The sequence below is a fragment of the Myxine glutinosa genome, chromosome 9 (assembly GCF_964187855.1).
Source record: "Myxine glutinosa chromosome 9, kmMyxGlut1.1, whole genome shotgun sequence".
NCBI classification, from domain to species: Eukaryota; Metazoa; Chordata; class Myxini; order Myxiniformes; family Myxinidae; genus Myxine; species Myxine glutinosa.
This window is the reverse complement of record NC_136269.1, coordinates 111,509,077-111,530,655: the sequence shown is the minus strand read 5'-3', so window position 1 is coordinate 111,530,655 and position 21,579 is coordinate 111,509,077. Positions and strand designations below refer to the sequence as shown.

The 21,579-nt window shown below is 49.2% G+C and overlaps 1 protein-coding gene across 1 annotated transcript in view; it reads left to right on the top strand.

Annotated features, from left to right (window-relative positions):
- LOC137435088 (unconventional myosin-XVI) overlaps positions 1–21,579 on the top strand; it is a 224,687-nt gene that overhangs the window by 201,715 nt on the left and 1,393 nt on the right. Inside the window, exon 24 of the mRNA XM_078784703.1 lies at positions 8,628–9,638. Within this exon, the coding sequence (XP_078640829.1) occupies positions 8,628–9,638 (1,011 nt within the window). The remainder of the gene's footprint in view (positions 1–8,627; positions 9,639–21,579) is intronic.

Genomic DNA, 21,579 nt, shown 5'->3' with positions numbered 1-21,579 from the left:
CCCTGCTCGAGCGTGGGTTTGCCACTTTAAAATATTGATACACAATAACAACAACAGCAACAACAACAACAGGCATTTAAAGGCCATTTTCCCTGCTGGAGAGGGGGGTTGCCATTTAAAATATTGATCTTGATTCCAAATCAGTGATCAGAAATTTACACGTTTAACATGCCAATCCTTTCGCTTTATAGTTGCAACATCAAGAATATATTCCTGAATATGAACTATCCTATCAACTTTTCTTGCACTGTGAAGCGCTTTGGGATTTAATTTAAAAATTAGAAGCGCTTTGTAAGAAGCTGATTGGTTTATTTTGTCCCGATATTCATATACCTTAACAACCCGATTTCAATTGAATGTTCTATTTGTAAAACTAGTGGGGTCACCCGAGGGAATCCCACGGGCATGGAGGTGTATCGTTGCGATCGGTGCAGCCGTTTGTGCGGTACCCGGGACAATAACGTTAGACGGGAGTCAAAACCTGAAAATTCTGGAGACCAAAGCTGAAATTTGAAAAACGATACAGCCTATTTTACTCCAGGGGGTCCCAGGATTACCCACCCAAAATTTCGTTGCGGTCGGTTCAGCCGTTTTTGCGGTACCTGGGAACGGACGGACGGACAGACAAACGGACGGACATTTGGTGAATTATAGTAAGTTGAATCGGAACATGAATCAGAAAACAAACCTGTAGCTTAGCAGTAGTTTGACACTGGATGCGTCCGGTCGTGCATGAGAGAGGAAAGAGATTTTTTTTTTTTTTTTACTCTGCATACTTTGCAGTCAAATAAAATTGAAAAAAATCATTCCAATAATTAAATGACTGTTTTTAAGGATGTCATAAAGGACACAAACAACAGGCATGGTTAGCTAATGTAATGCGTTTAATAAGGTGGTGAAAAGGACAGTGAGCTGCATCGATGGCAGTAAACTTCCGAAAAGCTTCCGTGAGCCAGTGCAGAGGGGAGAGCTGTACTCCATGAAGCTGAAGATGAAGGCCTTGTAGGTAGATAGGAGTTCAGGTGTGCCAAGGAAGGACTTTGTACGATGGAGGATTCCCAGTCAGCGAATGGCTTTTGAGTCCATCTTTGAAATATGGTTTGCCCAAGAAAGATCATGGTTGATAGTGAGACCCAAGAGTTTTAATGACTGAACTTCCTCAAGAGGATTGTTAACAAAGTAGATAGGCAGAGAGGAGTGCGTGGGAAGGGGGGTGGGGGGGGGGGCACTCCAACCTTAACAGGAACAGGTGATGAAAAGATTCTGCTGAGACACACACAAGGCTGATGGGATGGCCTGGAAGTACGCACGCTCACATCTAAGCTGTCTTGCCTGGGTTTGAATCCCGATCCAGCTATAAACTGTCATCTCAGTGTTTCACAGGCATGGTGATTCATTAATGTGTGTGCCGTCCCTCTGATGGATGTTAAACTGGTGTCCTGTCTGCTGACATTAGTTGGTGGATGTTAAAGATCCCATGGTGTCCTTCGTGAAGAGTAGGTGAGCTATCGCAAGCACCCTGAACAAATTCAAAATGGCTACCCTAACCTTAGTCGAACTTCAGGCCTGATATACTATGTTTAAATATACTGTTACGGACACAACTTAAGATGTTGCTTGACCGAGCGGAATGGCCGCCGTGTTCGCACAGTTTACCCGATTCTTCCCCAACTCACCCAATTCCACTCGAACGTTGGCCGAATCGCGCTACGCTAAATCAATGAAGGAAAGGACACAACGGCTGGGATAAATGAAACGACACAAGGGGGTACAGTTCTCAAGACCTCCGGAGGAGGATATAATTGGTGATGCAGAAAAGGGGTAGATTACAAGGCAAGAGGTAAAGCACAGAAAGATGGGCACTTAGACACAGTCTTATCTATCCCCGACAGACCACAGACAAACGGGACAAGACTGACTTACACGGGGATTGATGGCAAGGAAGGACAGGCAGTCGATAGCACATGGTGCACCTTGGCTCAGGGGCAGAATCAACACGGTCCGGTCCAGAGATGCGGGGAGGTATTTCAGCGCTCGGAGGTGGCGTCTTCTCTCTCCAAGCTGAGGGCGCATCTGACGTCACCTCCCTCTTCCTGCGCATGCTCAGCGGGGAGTGACACGCCCTCGGCTCGTTGTCTCCGCCCCAGATGGAATCGGTCCGCCGCTTCTATTGGGTGCGGGGGGTTACCGGGCTCCGTCCTTGACGAGGAGCTGACAGCGAGCCCCTGCGTGGTAACCCCGTCGGAGCACATGTTCAATGGCGGCTAACCAAGCCGGAGTGAGGACGCACACTCCCCGCGCCGCCGCCGCTGTTGTTGTTGTTGTTGTTGTTGTACCATGAGGAAGAGCTGCGGGGAGGTATTGGGAGGTCCTAAACTTTCTAACGGTGCCATACAATCACATTCTGGTGCAACGAAGAGTCAGAATTAATGGAAACGAGTCCTTAACTGACATAGACTAAGAATAACTAGCAAGATGTCCTATAGTTGTCTACGTGAGATGCGGTGGACCTGGATGCGACATTTAATGGGGGAAATAGGGGAAGGTCGGGTCTACAGAGTGTCGTTTACAGAAAATGGGACTAGGGAATGGGGGATTGGGGATAGTTGGGAAGTATTGGGGAAATAGGGGAATATTTACAAGCGGATATGGATGGAGGCCAATCTCATATCCGCAACATTGCACCCTTCTCTACCTCGGGGCGTCCCGACCCGATAAATTTTTACTTACTTTAGTGTGGCACTCAGATGTAGTTCCCTCTACTATTAACTCAACCCTGAGTGTGACAGTTTTACAGATGTTCACAAATGAGTAAATATGTCCCCCTGCGACGTTGCACCCTTCTCCTCACAGAAACACACCCACAGGATAACCGAATCGCGGAAAGAATCCTCAAACTAAACATACAGCCGGTAGGGAGCATCATTTATACAAGACTACACTGATATTTACACTACGATCCAGGACCTGTTTTTGGAGGAACACATGCAGATGTTATGCATAGAGAGAGAGCACGCATGCCAGCATCGATACACCAACCCACGAGTGCTCTGTGGCCTTACGGCCTTTAATAATGTGCAGAGCACCCCATCCAAGCACCAAAAGCACCACCCCATCATGTACAGTCAGCACCATCCGGTGCACCAATAAAGTGTTCATAGTCACCGGTGGTGTCGCAGCCGGCCGATGTTCTGCCGCTGGCCTTGCCTTCTTGGAGTGCCTTGGCCTTCTGGCTTCTTTCAAAAATAAAGAAAGGCGCCAACCGCGTCCATTTCTAAATTGTGGCCGTCAGGGGGGCCAACTATAAGTGGTTCACCTGTATGGCATAGGTGCCACGTTGACCCAGAGGTCCATCAACGGGTGGTGCTTGCCCGCAAAAGACTGCGGTCCATGGTGGGTGGCCACAAAAATTGCGGTCCATATGGTGTATCGATCCCGGCAGCAAGCAGCGAAAGTACAGGCCCACAACTGCGGAGCCAGCACCTCTCTCTCCTCTCTCTCTGCCCCAAAGCCAGATCCTCGGAGGTGGGAGACAAAAGAAGACAATTGAGTAAGGTGGTAAGGGCACAAAAGTGCACGCAATACAAGGTAATGCACACTGGGGGCACATGGGAACCAGGTGAGACAGGTACGTTCCTACCGTACGCCCCCCCCCCCCCCCCACCAGGTAACCTACATTGCCCCTCCCTTACCCCTTACTGTATCCACAAAACACAACACTACCCATAAACATCTACTTTACACATCAAACAAACGTCCCTACTGTCTTCCCCGTTCCTCCCATAAACCAAATTCGTCTTCTCTCCCTCCTAACCAATCAAATTTGCCATTTCCAACTCTCATCAAAATTTGCCATCACCAATTCATCATCAGTCCCTCCTAGGGAGGGAGAGATGGAATCACCCCAATGTCTCATCCACGTCGTGATGCGTCTCACAAATCCAACCAGCAATTCTCATTTCCTGCAACACAAAACAAAGAAAACGCAGGTGTGGAGTCATCATCACCACCTCAGGTAAGTGGCTGCGTATGGTGCGACAGGTTCATCAATCCTAACTATTTCCTAAATGACTTTAACAACTTTACATTACCCGGGGTCTTTCCCTGCCAATCCATTGGCCAACTTACTCTATGGGTTCTAAAAACCAATTCCCATTGACCAAACTGTGGTGCTTCTCAATTTGGGGTCTCACTCCCCCGATTCATCTCCCGGTGCCCTCGCACAATTTCTGGGCTGTGACGTGTAGCTCTCCCAGCAGGTCTACCCACCTGCACACCTCCACCACTGTAGTTGCCACCCGAGCTTACCTGCTCCTCACCCTAACCTAACTAACTGGGGAAGGCCCTCTCGCACTCTCACCCCCTCAGTGCCCTCTCTGGCACGGGCTGCCCGATCCACACCCGGGATCCTCAGGCACCCACTGACACTAACGGCTCCCAGAGCCCACCTGCGGCCTCACCTGGCCGACATCCTCACAGTGGTGGAGTACCCAAACCAACTACACACACTAACAGGCTACACGCCCAGCCATTTCCACAACACTAATGCACCCATCCACAATACCATTCTGCAACCGCACCACAAATGCCAATATCCAACCACAATTTACCTATACCCTCTACCTATTCTTTAAACTACCCTCCCCGGGTACTCGTGAAAAGGGGTCCACTCTTCCCCCATCCACACCTTCGCACCATGCACACCACTCCGTACCACTTACTCCAACTCTCTCCACACCACTCATTCCAATACTCCATGTATTCCACACACCTGTACTTGCACACCTGTGCTCTCATACTTGGTGCCGCCTGCACCCTTCTCTCCCCAAGCGCATTCGCACTGATCCACAACACTCACTACTCCTACACTGCTCCACACACCTGTCCAGTTGCACACCTGTGCAATCACACCTGTCCAGCTCTCACACAGCATCATCTCTTCTAACTACTCCCCTCTGAAACTTGCGCTTCCCAGTCGTCCCTTTAAACTATTGCGCTCCCTCGTCATTATCATCCACTCTAATCTACCTGCGTCCCCACTACAGGTATCCTTGTCACTAACTAACCTTAACGTCACCTAATGTCATCTTCGCTAGATCCCTATCAATATCCTAACCCACCCGGGCTAGTTTTCACTGCCATCAACCCCATAACTAGTGCGCATTTGCCCCACTTGTGAGGGATGGTGGATTGGCCATCCCATCACATGGGGCATCTCTTACTATCAATTTGGCACACCAAATTTCAGCCAATCAACTGCCAATCACCGTACCAATCATCAAATTTTGCTTTTTTTTTCTTCTAATTTCGTGGCCAAAACACTATCCTCATCACCCGTCTACTTATTAGATCCTCTCGGTGCGCCGTGACATCATTAAACTCGGTTCGTAAAGCCGAGCAATGAATTCGGGTGGTTTGGTCGCCTGCAGGTTGAATCAGTCCGGCTTTCGGTTCAAGGGAGGTGGTTTGGTTGGACCGAGGTTCCACGCACCATCTCGGCGCGGCACCTTGCGGTCCCGGGCCCGATGGCTCAATCTCCCCCGGTCGGAACCCCGTCCCCACGAGGGGGCACCGTTCCGCTTCCTCCCACTCGCCCTTGAACCGGACCGGTCGCCTCGCCCTACAAGGCCCGGACTCGACCGTGCGGGGCGGGGCCAAGCCCGAATCGGCAACGACGCTTCGAAGAGAAGCGACGCAGCATCGATCCGCGCCGGGCCTCGCACCCAACAAAGCACCCCTCGCACCGAGTGCTCGCATCGGCTATCCGTCGCCCTAACCGCTAACCCGGTTACCGTCGATGCTTCACCGGCATGCTCACAAGCATACGCTACCCCTTTCACCCTCACAAAACCCGGCGTTCCAACGCCGTCCGTACATTCCACCAATGCTCTCCCTGTTACACACCACACTTCTCGCGCACACTCTTGCGCACACTTTGGTCCACACCTCTCCTCCGTTACGTCCTCCGTAACACTCACCATGGGCGTGCACTCTTGCATCCACCCACTAACGCGCTCGGATGGGCTCTCCCACACTCGCGCCATGACCAACTCAGGTGTGCTTCCTCGCACACGTTCCACCACCACCTTACTCTCCGTGTCACACTCCGTACACCCCGACGTGCATTCTCGCTCGCACTCGGTTTCACACTCGCGCTCCGATGTGCCCTCTCGCACCTGCGCCATCACCAACTCACTATTCGTGTCACACTCCGGACACCCCGACGTGCATTCTCGCTCGCACTCGGTATCACTCCCACACTTTATAACACGCCCACTCGCCGACGCACACTTTTTCCTCACACGCGTGCCATTTCCACTCACACAGGACCCTTCACCAACGCCCGGATGCTTCCTCGATCCCAAGCGCGCGAAAATTCTTTTGTCGCTAAACATCCTCCTGCAAAATCTACCCGCACAATATACAGCACGACTCACCTGGGGGATCCTTTTCTCCACGCGAACCTGCAAACTTCCATTCGGGTTAAGCACAGCATCGTGATGTGAGCAGGGACTTTGTACATAATCCATTTCTCCCTGCAATTCCCGGGCTACCTCCGTCATCTCTTCAATTTTAATTCCCAGCACTGTTTTTTCTTTATTAACCTCGGCGACCGCTGGCTTTAATAAAACACCCTCCTCTACCTCAGCGGTCGCCGGCTTTTCCAAACCCCGTGTCGCGATTTCTACCCCCGTCATTGTACCCGTGCTTTCCTCCGCTTCGCTCAACCAGCGCTTTTCGACCCGCTTTACCTCCTCGTGCACCCCTGGGACCCTTTCGCCCAACTTGCGGTCTCTGTCCCTCTGCTCCCATGCCTCTCTATCGGCCCTCATTTCGTTCGTTGTTGCTTCAATTTGGTTTCTCCATTTCTCCCCGTTTATTCTCAGCATCTCGGCGAATTGCGCCATGAAGTCCCCCACATCAAAGCCCGCTGCTACGGTCACAGGCGCGGCAAAATTTGGTGCCGCTGTAACCACGTGTGCGAGAGCGCCATTTTGTGCGCCTGATACCCCCTCAACCACACCTTCTTTACTCTCCTCCTCCCTTTCTTCCCCTAAGTCCTGGGTTACCCCTAACCCGTCTATCTCCCCCACCGACATCCGATCGCCTTGATTGTCCATGGCGCGATCTCAAAATTCGGGTTTTATAAAACAAAATAAATTTCGGCAGCTTGTAATTTTGAGCGCGTTAAGCGCGCTTCGGGTCCGATCTCACTCCTCGACACCAATTGTTGCTTAATAACACAATTGGTGTTCCAAAATTTGGGCCTAACAAATTTAGTCCCAGGTCCGAATCCAACTCCTGACAACCAATTGTTACAGCCAATAACACAATTGGTGTCCAAAATTTGGGCTAAATAAATTTAGTCTCAGGTTCGAATCCCAACTCCTGACAACCAATTGTTACGGACACGACTTAAGATGTTGCATGACCGAGCGGAATGGCCGCTGTGTTCGCACAGTTTACCCGATTCTTCCCCAACTCACCCAATTCCACTCGAACGTTGGCCGAATCGCGCTACGCTAAATCAATGAAGGAAAGGACACAACGGCTGGGATAAATGAAACGACACAAGGGGGTACAGTTCTCAAGACCTCCGGAGGAGGATATAATTGGTGATGCAGAAAAGGGGTAGATTACAAGGCAAGAGGTAAAGCACAGAAAGATGGGCACTTCGACACAGTCTTATCTATCCCCGACAGACCACAGACAAACGGGACAAGACTGACTTACACGGGGATTGATGGCAAGGAAGGACAGGCAGTCGATAGCACAAGGTGCACCTTGGCTCAGGGGCAGAATCAACACGGTCCGGTCCAGAGATGCGGGGAGGTATTTCAGCGCTCGGAGGTGGCGTCTTCTCTCTCCAAGCTGAGGGCGCATCTGACGTCACCTCCCTCTTCCTGCGCATGCTCAGCGGGGAGTGACACGCCCTCGGCTCGTTGTCTCCGCCCCAGATGGAATCGGTCCGCCGCTTCTATTGGGTGCGGGGGGTTACCGGGCTCCGCCCTTGACGAGGAGCTGACAGCGAGCCCCTGCGTGGTAACCCCGTCGGAGCACATGTTCAATGGCGGCTAACCAAGCCGGAGTGAGGACGCACACTCCCCGCGCCGCCGCCACTGTTGTTGTTGTTGTTGTTGTACCATGAGGAAGAGCTGCGGGGAGGTATTGGGAGGTCCTAAACTTTCTAACGGTGCCATACAATCACATTCTGGTGCAACGAAGAGTCAGAATTAATGGAAACGAGTCCTTCACTGACATAGACTAAGAATAACTAGCAAGATGTCCTATAGTTGTCTACGTGAGATGCGGTGGACCTGGATGCGACATTTAATGGGGGAAATAGGGGAAGGTCGGGTCTACAGAGTGTCGTTTACAGAAAATGGGACTAGGGAATGGGGGATTGGGGATAGTTGGGAAGTATTGGGGAAATAGGGGAATATTTACAAGCGGATATGGATGGAGGCCAATCTCATATCCGCAACAATACGTTCTGAAATCCCATTCCTCTCCAATTTCTTAAAATGTAAACCTTAAAAAACTATTTATTTATTTATTTTCAGCCAAGGAGACTGTATTATGTTCATTTTTTAATATACTGAGGTTACCTACGTCTTCCTACCTAGGTGATGCCAAACCAAGACCGCACAGTGATGATTTCAGCAACTCAAAGAAGGTTCCACCTCCAAAACCTACACGCCATCCAGCCACACGCCTTAGTAGTTCTTATGAAGAGATTGGGGGCCGCAGAGGCGGTGCAAGTACTAATGGTGCTCGACTGCTGAACCAGGCCTCAGCTGATGCAGCCTGTGGAGATGACTGTGAGCCTGTTTACATTGAAATGGGTGCAACAAGTTCAACCAGGCCAGGTGCTGTGGTGATGTCCATTGCACTGAGCTCTGGTTTTGAACTAGGTGAGTCGGAATATGAAGAAATGAAGTATTTCTTTCCAGAAGCTCCGGGGCTGCTCCGGCGCCCTGCACGCCTCTGCCAGTCTGACTCCGAGTTAGACAGGGATGACGGGGAAAAGTTAGGCCATGGAGGTATCGCGATGACAATAGCGGGCGGTCGCAGTCCCATCCCTCCTCCGCCATTCCCTGACCTCCTGCCCCATCGCCCACCACTTCTTGTGCTTCCCACGGCTCCGGCTACCGCTCCGGCACCACACCCTAACGATGAGTCGCCTCTCACACCGCTGGAAGTGAAACAACTGCCTTTGTTGGAGAGCGCAGCTGCAAGTTATAGTGCAGGTGTTTTGTCACCACCAGCTAATCCAACAAACACTCGGCCACAACTAAATACCAAAGCTGGTACGTTACCGGGTCCTACCCACCAACAACCAGCCGCTTCCCATCAGCGACAACCCACCCGGATGCTGACCCTTTCTGGTCGGCCTCCCACGTCCGAACCAGCACGTAAGACGGGTGGAAGAACACAGCCACGACCCTGTCAGACATCTGGAAATGATGTTAAAGGACGGTCCGACTGTGGGCGCGGGGTAAGGGGCACTGGTGGTAGCTTGCCAAATCGGAGCCGATCGCTTACCAGTCCATTGGATGAGTTGGCATGCCTTTTCAGCTCTGGGAGAATGCCACTGCGCAGCTCATCGGCTGGGCGGCGAATGCGGCAATCCCAAGGTGTGTCCTAACACTATTCTCCTTCCACTGCTTTACATTCGCAACCTCCTCCATGTTATAGTTTGCACGTTTGTGCCCGACTACCCACTTCTCCACTTGACAGTTACTGTGCATTCAGAAAGTATTCAGACCCCTTCCCTTTTTCACATTTTGTTATGTTGCAGCCTTATGCTGAAATCGCTTAAATTCATTTTTTCCCTCATCAATCTACACTCAATACCCCAAAATGACAAAGAGAAAACAGGATTTTAGAAAGTTTTGCAAATTTATTAAAAAGAAAAAACTGAAATATCACATTGACATAGGTATTCAGACCCTTTGCTATGACACTTTAAATTTGGCTCAGGTGCCTCCCATTTCTCTTGATCATCTTTGAGATGTTTCTACACCTTGATTGGAGTCCACCTGTGGTAAATTCAATTGATTGGACATGATTTGGAAAGCCACACACCTGTCTATATAAGGTCTCACAGCTGACGATGCATATCAGAGCAAAAAACCAAGCCATGAGGTCGAAGGAACTGCCTGCAGAGCTCAGAGACAGGATTGTGCCGAAGCACAGATCTGGGGAAGCCTACAAAAAAATTCTGCTGTATTGAAGGTTCCCAAGAGCACAGTGGCCTCCATAATTCTTAAATGGAAGAAGTTTGGAACAACCAAGACTCTTCCTAGAGCTGGCCGCCCGGCCAAACTGAGCAATCTCGCGAGCAATCTCGCGAGATCTCGGAGACGGTGGGAGGGATTTTCGAAGCTCCACACGGTCTCCACGTTTTTCGAAGTTAAGTCTGTTCACAATTGTATTTTGTCGAAACTGTATTTATCTTTCGGTGTGTGAAGTTATTGTGTGCAACTTTGGTTGTTTCTCGGTGTTTATCTTTCATAAATTGATCGTCTGTTTGCCGTGTCGTGTCTTGAGGCCTTGTACAGTGTGCACTGTACAACCTTGAGGCTTTGTTTTTCTCTCAGCGGTCCGTCGTTTGTGATCCAATAACTTTCGTTCTCTGTATTCCCAGGCTTTTCACCCAAAGCCTACTTCCTTGTGTAAATCTCAACTCAAAAAAAAAAAAAAAAAAAAAAAAAAAAAAAAAAAACACAACAACATTTCCTTCTCTGTTCTCATTCGTTTATTCATTCTTATTCGTTCGTTCGTTCTTCGACCACGTGTTTCTCCCCCATTTCCCCAGATAGTTTTCACTCATTAACCTTCAATGTTTACACTTTCCCCTCAAGTTATGTATTCCGTCATATTTTATAACACCTTTTTCTTCTTCTTCTTTAAAAGGCTGCTTTCGACTTGCTCACCAAATCAATTCATCCCAAAAAAAATATCCATCTCCTATAGTGCCTTTTTTCTACATTCCCTAAACTCTCCTGCACTCCATCCTCCATCCAGCGTCCTTAAACGTATTTTTAACTCGAAGGTCACAAGAAACTCATTTTGCAATAAATGTTCGTTTCCCATAAATCGTACACTTTCAAAAATCCAATCTCACCCCTCCCCTCCAAATCTTCCCCATAACCCCTCCCCTCCAAATCTTCCCCATCACCCCTCCCCTCCAAATCTTCCCCATCACCCATCCCTTTCAAATCTCCCCCCTTGCCCCCTCCCTCCTAAACTACCCCCTCACCCCTCCCCGCCAAGACGCCCCCTCGCCCCTCCCCTCCTAGACTCCTGCCTCACCCCTCCCCTCCAAATCTCCCCCATATCCCATCCCTTTCAAATCCCTCCCCTTGTCCCTTCCCTCCCAAACTCCCCCCTCACCCCTCCCCTTCAAATCTCCCCACCCTCATTGCTTCTCAATTTCCCCCCTCTCACTCCCCCTCCTCAAAGCGTCCTCCCCGCTTCTTCCCCCTTCAAACTCTCACCTCCATCTCCCCCAACCTTCTGCCTCGCTCTTCCCCCTCCTCAAATAACACCTCATTGTGGCTCACCCAATCACCATCAAACCTTTTGTCCGCCCCATCCTTCCCTTTCTCCGAGCTATTCTGAAATCTCTGACACACCTTCAACAGCTCTCCCTATCTCTTCCACCTCTTCCACATCTTACCCTACCCCTCCTCCCGCCTGTTCTGTATCTGATGCTCCCCCTTCCTCTTCATTAACGGTATGGACCTCAAACATCCGGGGCCTTCGTTCAAACTTAACTGATCTCTCCATACAGGTTGCTTCTGTCAAACCAGACGTGATCTGCTTAACAGAAACTTTCCTCCTTTATGATGTCTCTGATTCCATAGTATCTCTCCCGGGCTACTCCCTCCTCCGGTATGATAGACCTGAGCCTCGTCCTGGAGGCGGGGTTGCTATCTTTATCAAAAACTCTCTTCCTCACTCGCCCTGCACTGCACTCTCTCCACCTCACCCCCAGGAATACCTCTGGCTACGGCTTCCCCTTCGCTCCCACCTCTTGTTCATATGTGTGTTGTACCGTCCACCAAACAGTGATGACTCCATCTACATCTCGCTGTCTGATGATATGGACCAACTTCTATCTACTCATCCCAACTCTCTCTTCCTCATATGTGGTGATTTCAATTGTCACCATGCCAGTTGGCTGGGTGTGGGTACCTCTCTCACCAGCCATGGCTCTTCAGCAAAGGACTTCTGCGACTCACTGGGACTGACACAATCTGTCAATTTCCCGACCCGGATCTCAGTCAACGGAACATCTTCTCTTCTGGACTTGGTTATGACTAACTTCCCTGAAAATGTCTGCTGCTCTTCTTCTGCTCCGATCGGATCATCTGATCATGTCCTTGTTAAAGTGGACATCTCTCTGACCATCCTCAGGGAGCCTGCTCAGCGTCGACGAGTCTGGCATTTCACTCAGGCCAACTGGCACGGTCTTCAAGCAGCCATCAATCATCTGGACTGGTCTCCCATCTCTACCACCTCTGACATCAACTCATCCTGGGAATTCTTCCAAAGTAAATTGCTCTCTCTCATGCACAGATTTATCCCATCTCGTCTTCAGTTGTCATACCCTTCCTCCCGTCCATGGTACACGGAATCTTGTGGTGAGGCTGTTGCCCAGAAACAACTTGCCTTCGTCTCCTGGAAAGCAAATCCAACGGAAGGAAATCTCATTTCCTTTCACAAAGCCCGAAACAAGTGTGTGTCCACCCTCAGGAGAGCCAGGAAACAATATCTCTCCGTTCTCAAGACCGAACTCTCTTATCTGTCTCCCTCTTCCAAATCCTGGTGGCGTCTGGTCAAATCCGTTTCTGGTGTTTGTTCCCCCTCCATCCCCTCCCTTACCTCAAACGGCTACACAGCTGACTCCGCACGTGAAAAAGCTGAATGCCTCAACTCTGTGTTTGCCTCTAAATCTTGTGTCCCAAACCCATCCCTCTCTGTACCCACCATACCCAGTCGTACCCTGCTGCTCCTGGACTCCGTGTCCTTTCCTCCTGACAAGGTGGAAAAGTTTCTGTCAACCCTCGACTCTGATTCTGCAACTGGACCCGACGGCATCAGCCCACGGGTCCTAAAATCCTGCTCTGCTGCTCTATCTCACCCTCTCTCTGTTCTCTTCACCCTCTCTTTTGCTCAAGGTCAACTGCCATCTGCTTGGAAATCAGCCAACATCACCGCTTTGCACAAAAAAGGTGCAAAAACAGATCCTAGCAACTACAGACCAATCAGCCTTCTCCCAATTATCAGCAAAGTCATGGAATCCATCATTGCTTCGGATATGAAATCTTTCCTCTTCTCCAATGGCTTGATCTCTGATCATCAATTTGGTTTCAGACCAGGTCACTCTACTCTGGACATGCTGCTTCTGCTGTCTCAACAATGGATGGAGGTCCTCAATGCCAAACAGGAAATTAGAGCTGTCTCCCTCGACATATCACGTGCCTTCGACACGGTCTGGCACCCCGCTCTGCTCACCAAACTCTCCTCCTTTGGTATCCATGGAAATCTCCACGCATGGCTGGCGGACTTCCTCTCTAGTCGTCGTCAACGTGTGGCCCTGAATGGGTTTCTCTCATCTCCTCTTCCTGTTCAGGCTGGAGTTCCCCAAGGCAGTGTTCTGGGCCCCGTGCTTTTTCTGGTCTTCATCAATGATCTCTCTGACTCTCTCGAAAATCCTCTCTATCTCTTTGCTGATGACTCCACTCTCTGCCGCTCCATTCCTCTTCCCTCAGATCGGCAGTCTGCTGCCTCCTCACTCTCTGAAGACCTGGACAAAATCACAGACTGGTCAAACAAGTGGAACATGTCTTTCAATCCTGACAAATCTCACACTCTTACTATGTCTCTCCGAAAAGATCGACTGGACAACCCTCCCATCTACTTTCTCAACAATCCTCTCCAAGAAGTTCTGTCGCTCAAGATTTTGGGTCTCACTATCTGCCATGATCTTTCTTGGGAAAACCACATTTCCAAGCTGGCCTCCAAAGCCAGTCGCCGACTGGGCATCCTCCGTCGTGCGAAGTCCTTCCTCGGCACAGCTGAGCTCCTCACCACATACAAGGCTTTCATCCGCAGCTCAATGGAATACTGTTCTCCCCTATGGGCCGGTGCTCCTGCCTCACACCTAGCTCGGCTTCACGCTGTTGAAACCAAAGCTTTCAGAATTATTGGAATCTCCCGCGATGAAGCTATCTCTGAGGGCCTTTCACTCACTCACCGCAGGCAGGTAGGTGGTCTTTCTGTCTTCTACCGACTCCTCTCCGGCCTTGCACCCCCAGCTCTCTCTGTGCTCTGTCCCCCAAATATTCCTACAGGTCGCACAAGATCTGCCAGCAACCCTCTGATGGTTAAACTGCCGAAATCTCGGCTCTCTGCTCACCTTCACTCTTTCATTCCTCTTTTCTCCCGCCTCTGGAACAAACTCCCTCACTCCCTTCAATCCCACTCCTCCCTCCAGGTCTTTAAAACAGCTGTTCACCACCATCTCTTATCTTCCCCCATCCAAAACCTTGATCTTTTCTACCCCCGCTAATTCACCCCAGATCCACCTTGTTTGAAATTCCAACTTCTTTCCTGGAAGTCCTGGCAGTGTCCATATGTTTTATACCTCTCCCACCGCCCCCTTCCCATGCCCCCCCCCCCACCAAAGCCCTCGCCCTCTCTCAGATCTCTCGATGTCTCCATGTCTCTCGGTCCCTGCTCTCAAATGTTGTGTTTGTGTCCTTCCCCCTCTCTCACGAACTTGTCTACCGCTCCCGATGTTATATGTTTTATGTGTCGGTTTGTCTTTCTGTGTGATTAATGTTCGCTCTTTCACGAGCCTCGATCTTGTATACAAAAAAAAAAAAAAAAAAAAAAAAAAAAAAAATCGTGGGAGAAGGGCCTTGGTAAGAGAGGTGACCAAGAACCCGATGGTCACTCTGGCTGAGCTCCAGAGATTCTGTGTGGAGGTGGGAGAAACTTCCAGAAGGACAAGCATCACTGCAACACTCCACCGATCTGGGCTTTATGGCAGATTGGCCAGACGGAAGCCTCTCCTCAGTGATAGACACATGAAAGCCCGCAGAATCTTGTTTCTCACAGTCTGAGAGTCCTTTAGGTGCTTTTTTGCAAACTCCAAGTGGGCTTTCATGTGTCTTTCACTGAGGAGAGGCTTCCGTCTGGCTACTCTGCCATAAAGCCCAGATCGGTGGAGTGTTGCAGTGATGGTTGTCCTTCTGGAAGTTTATCCCATCTCCACACAGGATCTCTGGAGCTCAGCCAGAGTGACCATCGGGTTATTGGTCACCTCTCTCACCAAGGCCCTTCTCCCCCGATTGCTCAGTTTGGCCGGGCCGCCAGCTCTAGGAAGAGTCTTGGTTGTTCCAAACTTCTTCCATTTAAGAATTATGGAGGCCACTGTGCTCTTGGGAACCTTCAATGCAGCAGAATTTTTTTTGTAGGCTTCCCCAGATCTGTGCCTCGACACAATCCTGTCTCTGATCAAAACAGACAGTTCCTTCGACCTCATGGCTTGGTTTTTGCTCTGACATGCATTGTCAGCTGTGAGACCTTATATAGACAGGTGTGTGCCTTTCCAAATCATGTCCAATCAATTGAATTTACCACAGGTGGACTCCAATCAAGGTGTAGAAACATCTCAAAGATGATCAAGAGGAATGGGAGGCAGCTGAGCTAAATTTAAAGTGTCATAGCAAAGGGTATGAATACTTATGTCAATGTGATATTTCAGTTTTTTCTTTTTAATAAATTTGCAAAACTTTCTGAAATCCTGTTTTCTCTTTGTCATTATGGGGTATTGAGTGCAGATTGATTTTAGGAAAAAATGAATTTAAACGATTTCAGCATAAGGCTGCAACATAACAAAATGTGAAAAAAGTGAAGGGGTCTGAATACTTTCTGAATGCACTGTAATTGAACAAGCTTATAAACGATATATTGTGATGTCAGCCATCTGCTTTTCATGTGCATTTTCACTGTTTTCTATATATTTGGTCATATCGTTTTATCGAAGTTACATTGCCGTTAAATTTCTTCTATTTACTGTTGGCTTTTCCCTCATGAAATGGAATTTTATTTTGATTCATCACTGACATTCAGGGCATCATAGCTCTTGCATCATTATGGTCATGAGGGGCATGTATCGTCAGTCATGTTATCAGATAATGTCAGTGAAATTACCATCAAACTGCTGTCCAAGGTCTGTCGATTCATGTTAATTTTTTTGAATGAACAAATGTTTTTGGGTTATTGGCCTGCTTTTTTATTAAGTCTCCCCCTATTGGACAGGAGAAGGCTTATACCCGTTATCGGGTTTGTTTCTACAATTAGTGCCCCCAATCTTTAATGGTACCTCAGTACTAAACCATCATTTAGGGGTTTTTCTCTTTCTTGTCTGGCAATGAGTTGTGTCTCAGATCAGGCTGGGACTTTCGGAATGAAATTTTGCATTAACAATGGGAGCAAAAAGTAACGTAAAAAATAACGTAAAAAGTAAGTAAAGTAAAAAGTAACGTTAAAAATTAAAGTAAGTGTTACGTGGTCCTCCCGGTAACTACCTGGTCGTGGTGACCCCCGGACCGTGGGAGGACCCCGCCAGAAAGATCTCTGATTTATACGCGTTCGTAATGCAATCAATATGAAAGACACAAACAATTCAGGTCAATAAGCAACCCCACACCAAGGATCCGGATTAATTAATAATATATTCTCAATCCATCAACAACAATCAACAATCAATCCGCAATATTACTAAGATGGCCATCTCATATATTTCCCCCCTTTCCCCACTCACGACCCCTCAATGGTCACTGTCCCTCACAATGTCTCTGGGCCCCTCCAGACAAAGGTGAAGGTCGACTTCTCCGCACACGGGCGGTTGAACGAACCCCTGGCTGACGTGCTCCAAACGTGCACGTCGCGTACCGGGAACAGCTGCTGCAGCGCACACCTCCTTGCAAAGCAAAGCGGGCAAAGCAAAGCGCGCGAGGCCCAAGGTGCGACCCGTACGCGTCCTTGTAGACGTTGAGGCGAACTGTGCCGGACGCTTGGTTCCGTGCACGAACCCACGGCAACTTGACGCGTAACCGGTAATTACCCCGCGCAGGTAACTCCTCTCGCCAGACGGGCTTTCAAACGCAGCGTTCCCCACGCTGCTCAATATCGACACCGCTCGCGTCGGAGCTGGGCGAGGAAGAAGAAGATAGCCGCTTCTCCAGGACCTCGTGTCTTGTTTTTCTTCTTCCGGTTCACTCTCCCGTTTCCGGTCTCCTGTTATCCGGAGCCTCTCTAACCATTTAACCACAACAACCTTTAATAGAATAAACATTAATAAGCAATGACATGAATAGTAATTCACCTAAATCCGGGATCCGTCACACTCCCCCCCCTTCAAGAAAGAAAGTTTGAACCCCGCGAAAACTTTCTGGGCCGGCCAAATTTGATAAACAAACCCGATACCCCAAATCATCAGTTCCCCCCGGGCACAATTATCGCATCTCAAAACTAAAGCAACAAACTTTCACCAAAACCCCCCAGAGATTCCAAGGTAATTCCCTCTAGACCAAGCGTCAACACTTCTAGTTGCTCTTGGATGGAGGCCCAGCTGAGTACTCACTACATGGACGCCTTAAGGAATGTGGGGTTCACGGTTAGTCCGGGGAGGAAAGTTCATTACATGGACGCCTTTAAGAACGTGGAGTTCACGGTTAGTCCGTGCAGGAACGTTCCCTACCAGGACGCCTTTTAAGAACGTGGCGTTCACGGTTAGCCTGTATAGGAGCCCAGGCTCGGCGGCTCCGCCGTATATAGAGTGCTTCAACTTCTCCGGACTCCTAACAGTTACGGTGGGACCCCTTGTCCCAGCAGTCACCTGACTGGCGGTCTCCCTCTCGGCCAGTCCTCTGCCAATCATTCTTTCGGGAGATGCCGTAACTCTGGGAGCCTCCATAGTAATATCGGCTGCGGCCAACACCAAAACTACCGCCAAGTGTTCCTCTTCTGTAGACCTCTCGACGCCTACGAAACGCCTTCCCTACTGTTATGGTCCGACCCTCCAAATCCTTACCATTCCAATTCTTCTCTGCCTCCCTGGCGTCTTTTGTGCTTGCAAACGTGACAAAGCCGAACCCTCTTGACCGTTGCGTTTCCCTGTCTTTTACCACCCGCACTTCCACCAACGGCCCATATCTGTTGAAGACAGACGTCAGAACTTCTTCCTCTGTGTTGAAGTTCAGTCCCCCTACAAATAACTTGGCACTTTTGTCGCCATCCCGAGCTGGGGTGGTGTTATTTCCCCTGCGGTGCTCTTTACCCACCCTCGGGTTACCATAAATTTGCCCCCCGGCCAAATCATTCCCGATAATCACAGATACTCCCTCTACAGGAAGCGTGGCTTGTAAACTGACGGTGACCGGTCCTGACACCAAATCGGATTCCAAATGGATAACATGAAGTGGGGCACTAACACAGCCACCGATCCCTTGTAACCGAACCCTATCACCAGTTGCGGTACTCTTTGACAATGGCAAAATGCCTTCAAGCATTAAGGATTGATGGGCTCCTGTGTCCCTCAATACCCTAACAGGTCTTGGGTTAGTCAAGTCTCCCTCGAGGGAGACCAACCCCTCATAAATAAATGGTTGGTAACTCTTCTGTGGGCAATTTCTTACGCTTGCCATCGCATTCGGAGTTGTAATAGTCGGACTCCGCTCTGGGTTTTCCCTTTTCATTAGGTAACAACTGGACATCAAGTGTCCAGGTTTCTTGCAAAAAGCGCAAGTAGGTCCGGAGGAAAAACTCGTGGTCTGCCTCGGGCACCCCGAAAAATAAGTTTGTCCTGGGCCCGTCACCCTCTGATTTCGAACAGTTTGGGTATCAGCGTTGTCCCCATAATCATCTCGAGGCCGCCGCCATGTATTGTCGTTCTCCGCACCTGCTGTTCCACAACTCCCCTGCGGAAATCTAGGCGAGGAGTTAGGTTCGTGGACCCCTATCCGGTGTGTTAAGGCATAATCATCTGCCATGGTGGCTGCGTCCCACAACCTCGGTACTTTCTTTTCCTGCAGGTACACTTTGATGTCCTCGTGGACACACTGTTGAAATTCCTCCACCAGGATCAAGTCACGCAATGCTTCGAAGTCGTTCCCGACTCCTTTTGACTCACACCACCGATCAAACATGTTTTCTTTCACTCTGGCAAACTCCACATGGGTCTCACTCTCCCTCTTCCTGACATTCCTGAATTTTTGCCGGTAAGCTTCCGGAACCAACTCATAGGCTTGAGGATGTGCTTCTTCAATACCTCATAATCTGCACATTGGTCCATTGGTAGCGCCGAATAAATCTCTTGAGCTTTACCCACCAGCACACTTTGCACTAGTATGGTCCAGGCCTCCTCCGGCCAGTTTAACTGTCGAGCCACTTTCTCAAAGTGTGGAAAAAATTGAGTGACTTCCTTTTCACTGAAAGGTGGAACCAGCCTCACATGTCTGCCCACATTCCAGGTGTTCTGGCTAGGTGTCGGCCCAGTCAGCAAGGGTGGCACCTCTCCCCGTTCTCTCATTAACTCCAGCTCCTTGAATTTAATTTCTTGCTGAAGCTCCATGTCACGTTCCTTTAATTCCCTTTCCGCTTTTCTCTCCTCTGCTTCGAGGTCCCTTGCAGCTCTCCTCTCCTCTGCTTTTCTCCCTTCTAACCTTTCCTGGAGTTCTCGTTCCACTCTCCTTTCCTCTGCTTGTTTCTCTTCTCTCCTCTCTTCTGCTTTCCTTTCTTCTTCTGCTCTTTCCTTTTCTGCTTTCCTTTCTTCTTCTGCTCTTTCCTTTTCTGCTTTCCTTTCTTCTTCTGCTCTTTCCTTTTCTGCTTTCCTTTCTTCTTCTTTGATCCGTTCCTGGAGTTCTCGTTCCACTCTCCTTTCCTCTGCTTGTTTCTCTTCTCTCCTCTCTTCTGCTTTCCTTTCCTCTTCTGCTCTTTCCTTTTCCGCTTTCCTTTCTTCTTCTTTTAACCTTTCCTGGAGTTCTCGTTCCACTCTCCTTTCCTCTGCTTGTTTCTCTTCTCTCCTCTCTTCTGCTTTCCTTTCCTCTTCTTTGATCCGTTCCTGGCTCCGTAATTGCAACTCCAGTTTCCGGAGCTCAACGTCTTCTGGTTCTTCGGGTAGCCACTGCCAGGCTAACTCATCCCATGTTCCTAATCCCACCATAGATTGTATCACCGTGGTCTGCAACTCTGCCTTCCTCAAATTAGTTCGGACCTCCAAGTTAAAATGTTGGCCAATTTCAAGAGGTCCGCTTTTAGTAACGCTCGGAACTGTGCCTCACTAGGTGTTACCGCAAAGTTCTGTGCAGCAAACGCCATGGTGACTATCGTTAACCCCTGTTAACCTTCACCCAAGACTTTACCACAATTTCTCAAAAATTTACCAATTAATAATTAATTAATAAATTTTAATTAATAAAAATTATTATTTTATTATGTTATACAATTTTAGATCCCGGAATTCAATCGGACGAGCCCCCAATTCTGTTACGTGGTCCTCCCGGTAACTACCTGGTCGTGGTGACCCCCGGACCGTGGGAGGACCCCGCCAGAAAGATCTCTGATTTATACGCGTTCGTAATGCAATCAATATGAAAGACACAAACAATTCAGGTCAATAAGCAACCCCACACCAAGGATCCGGATTAATTAATAATATATTCTCAATCCATCAACAACAATCAACAATCAATCCGCAATATTACTAAGATGGCCATCTCATATATTTCCCCCCTTTCCCCACTCACGACCCCTCAATGGTCACTGTCCCTCACAATGTTTCTGGGCCCCTCCAGACCAAGGTGAAGGTCGACTTCTCCGCACACGGGCGGTTGAACGAACCCCTGGCTGACGTGCTCCAAACGTGCACGTCGCGTACCGGGAACAGCTGCTGCAGCGCACACCTCCTTGCAAAGCAAAGCGGGCAAAGCAAAGCGCGCGAGGCCCAAGGTGCGACCCGTACGCGTCCTTGTAGACGTTGAGGCAAACTGTGCCGGACGCTTGGTTCCGTGCACGAACCCACGGCAACTTGACGCGTAACCGGTAATTACCCCGCGCAGGTAACTCCTCTCGCCAGACGGGCTTTCAAACGCAGCGTTCCCCACGCTGCTCAATATCGACACCGCTCGCGTCGGAGCTGGGTGAGGAAGAAGAAGATAGCCGCTTCTCCAGGACCTCGTCTTGTTTTTCTTCTTCCGGGTCACTCTCCCGTTTCCGGTCTCCTGTTATCCGGAGCCTCTCTAACCATTTAACCACAACAACCTTTAATAGAATAAACATTAATAAGCAATGACATGAATAGCAATTCACCTAAATCCGGGATCCGTAACAGTAAGTAAAGTAAAAAGTAACGTTAAAAAGTAAAGTAAAAATGTAAGTAAGGTAAAAAGTAACATAAAAAAGTAACGTAAAAAGTAATGTAAAAAAAGTAAGTAAAGTAAAAAGTAACGTTAAAAAGTAAAGTAAAAAAGTAAGTAAAGTAAAAAGTAACGTTAA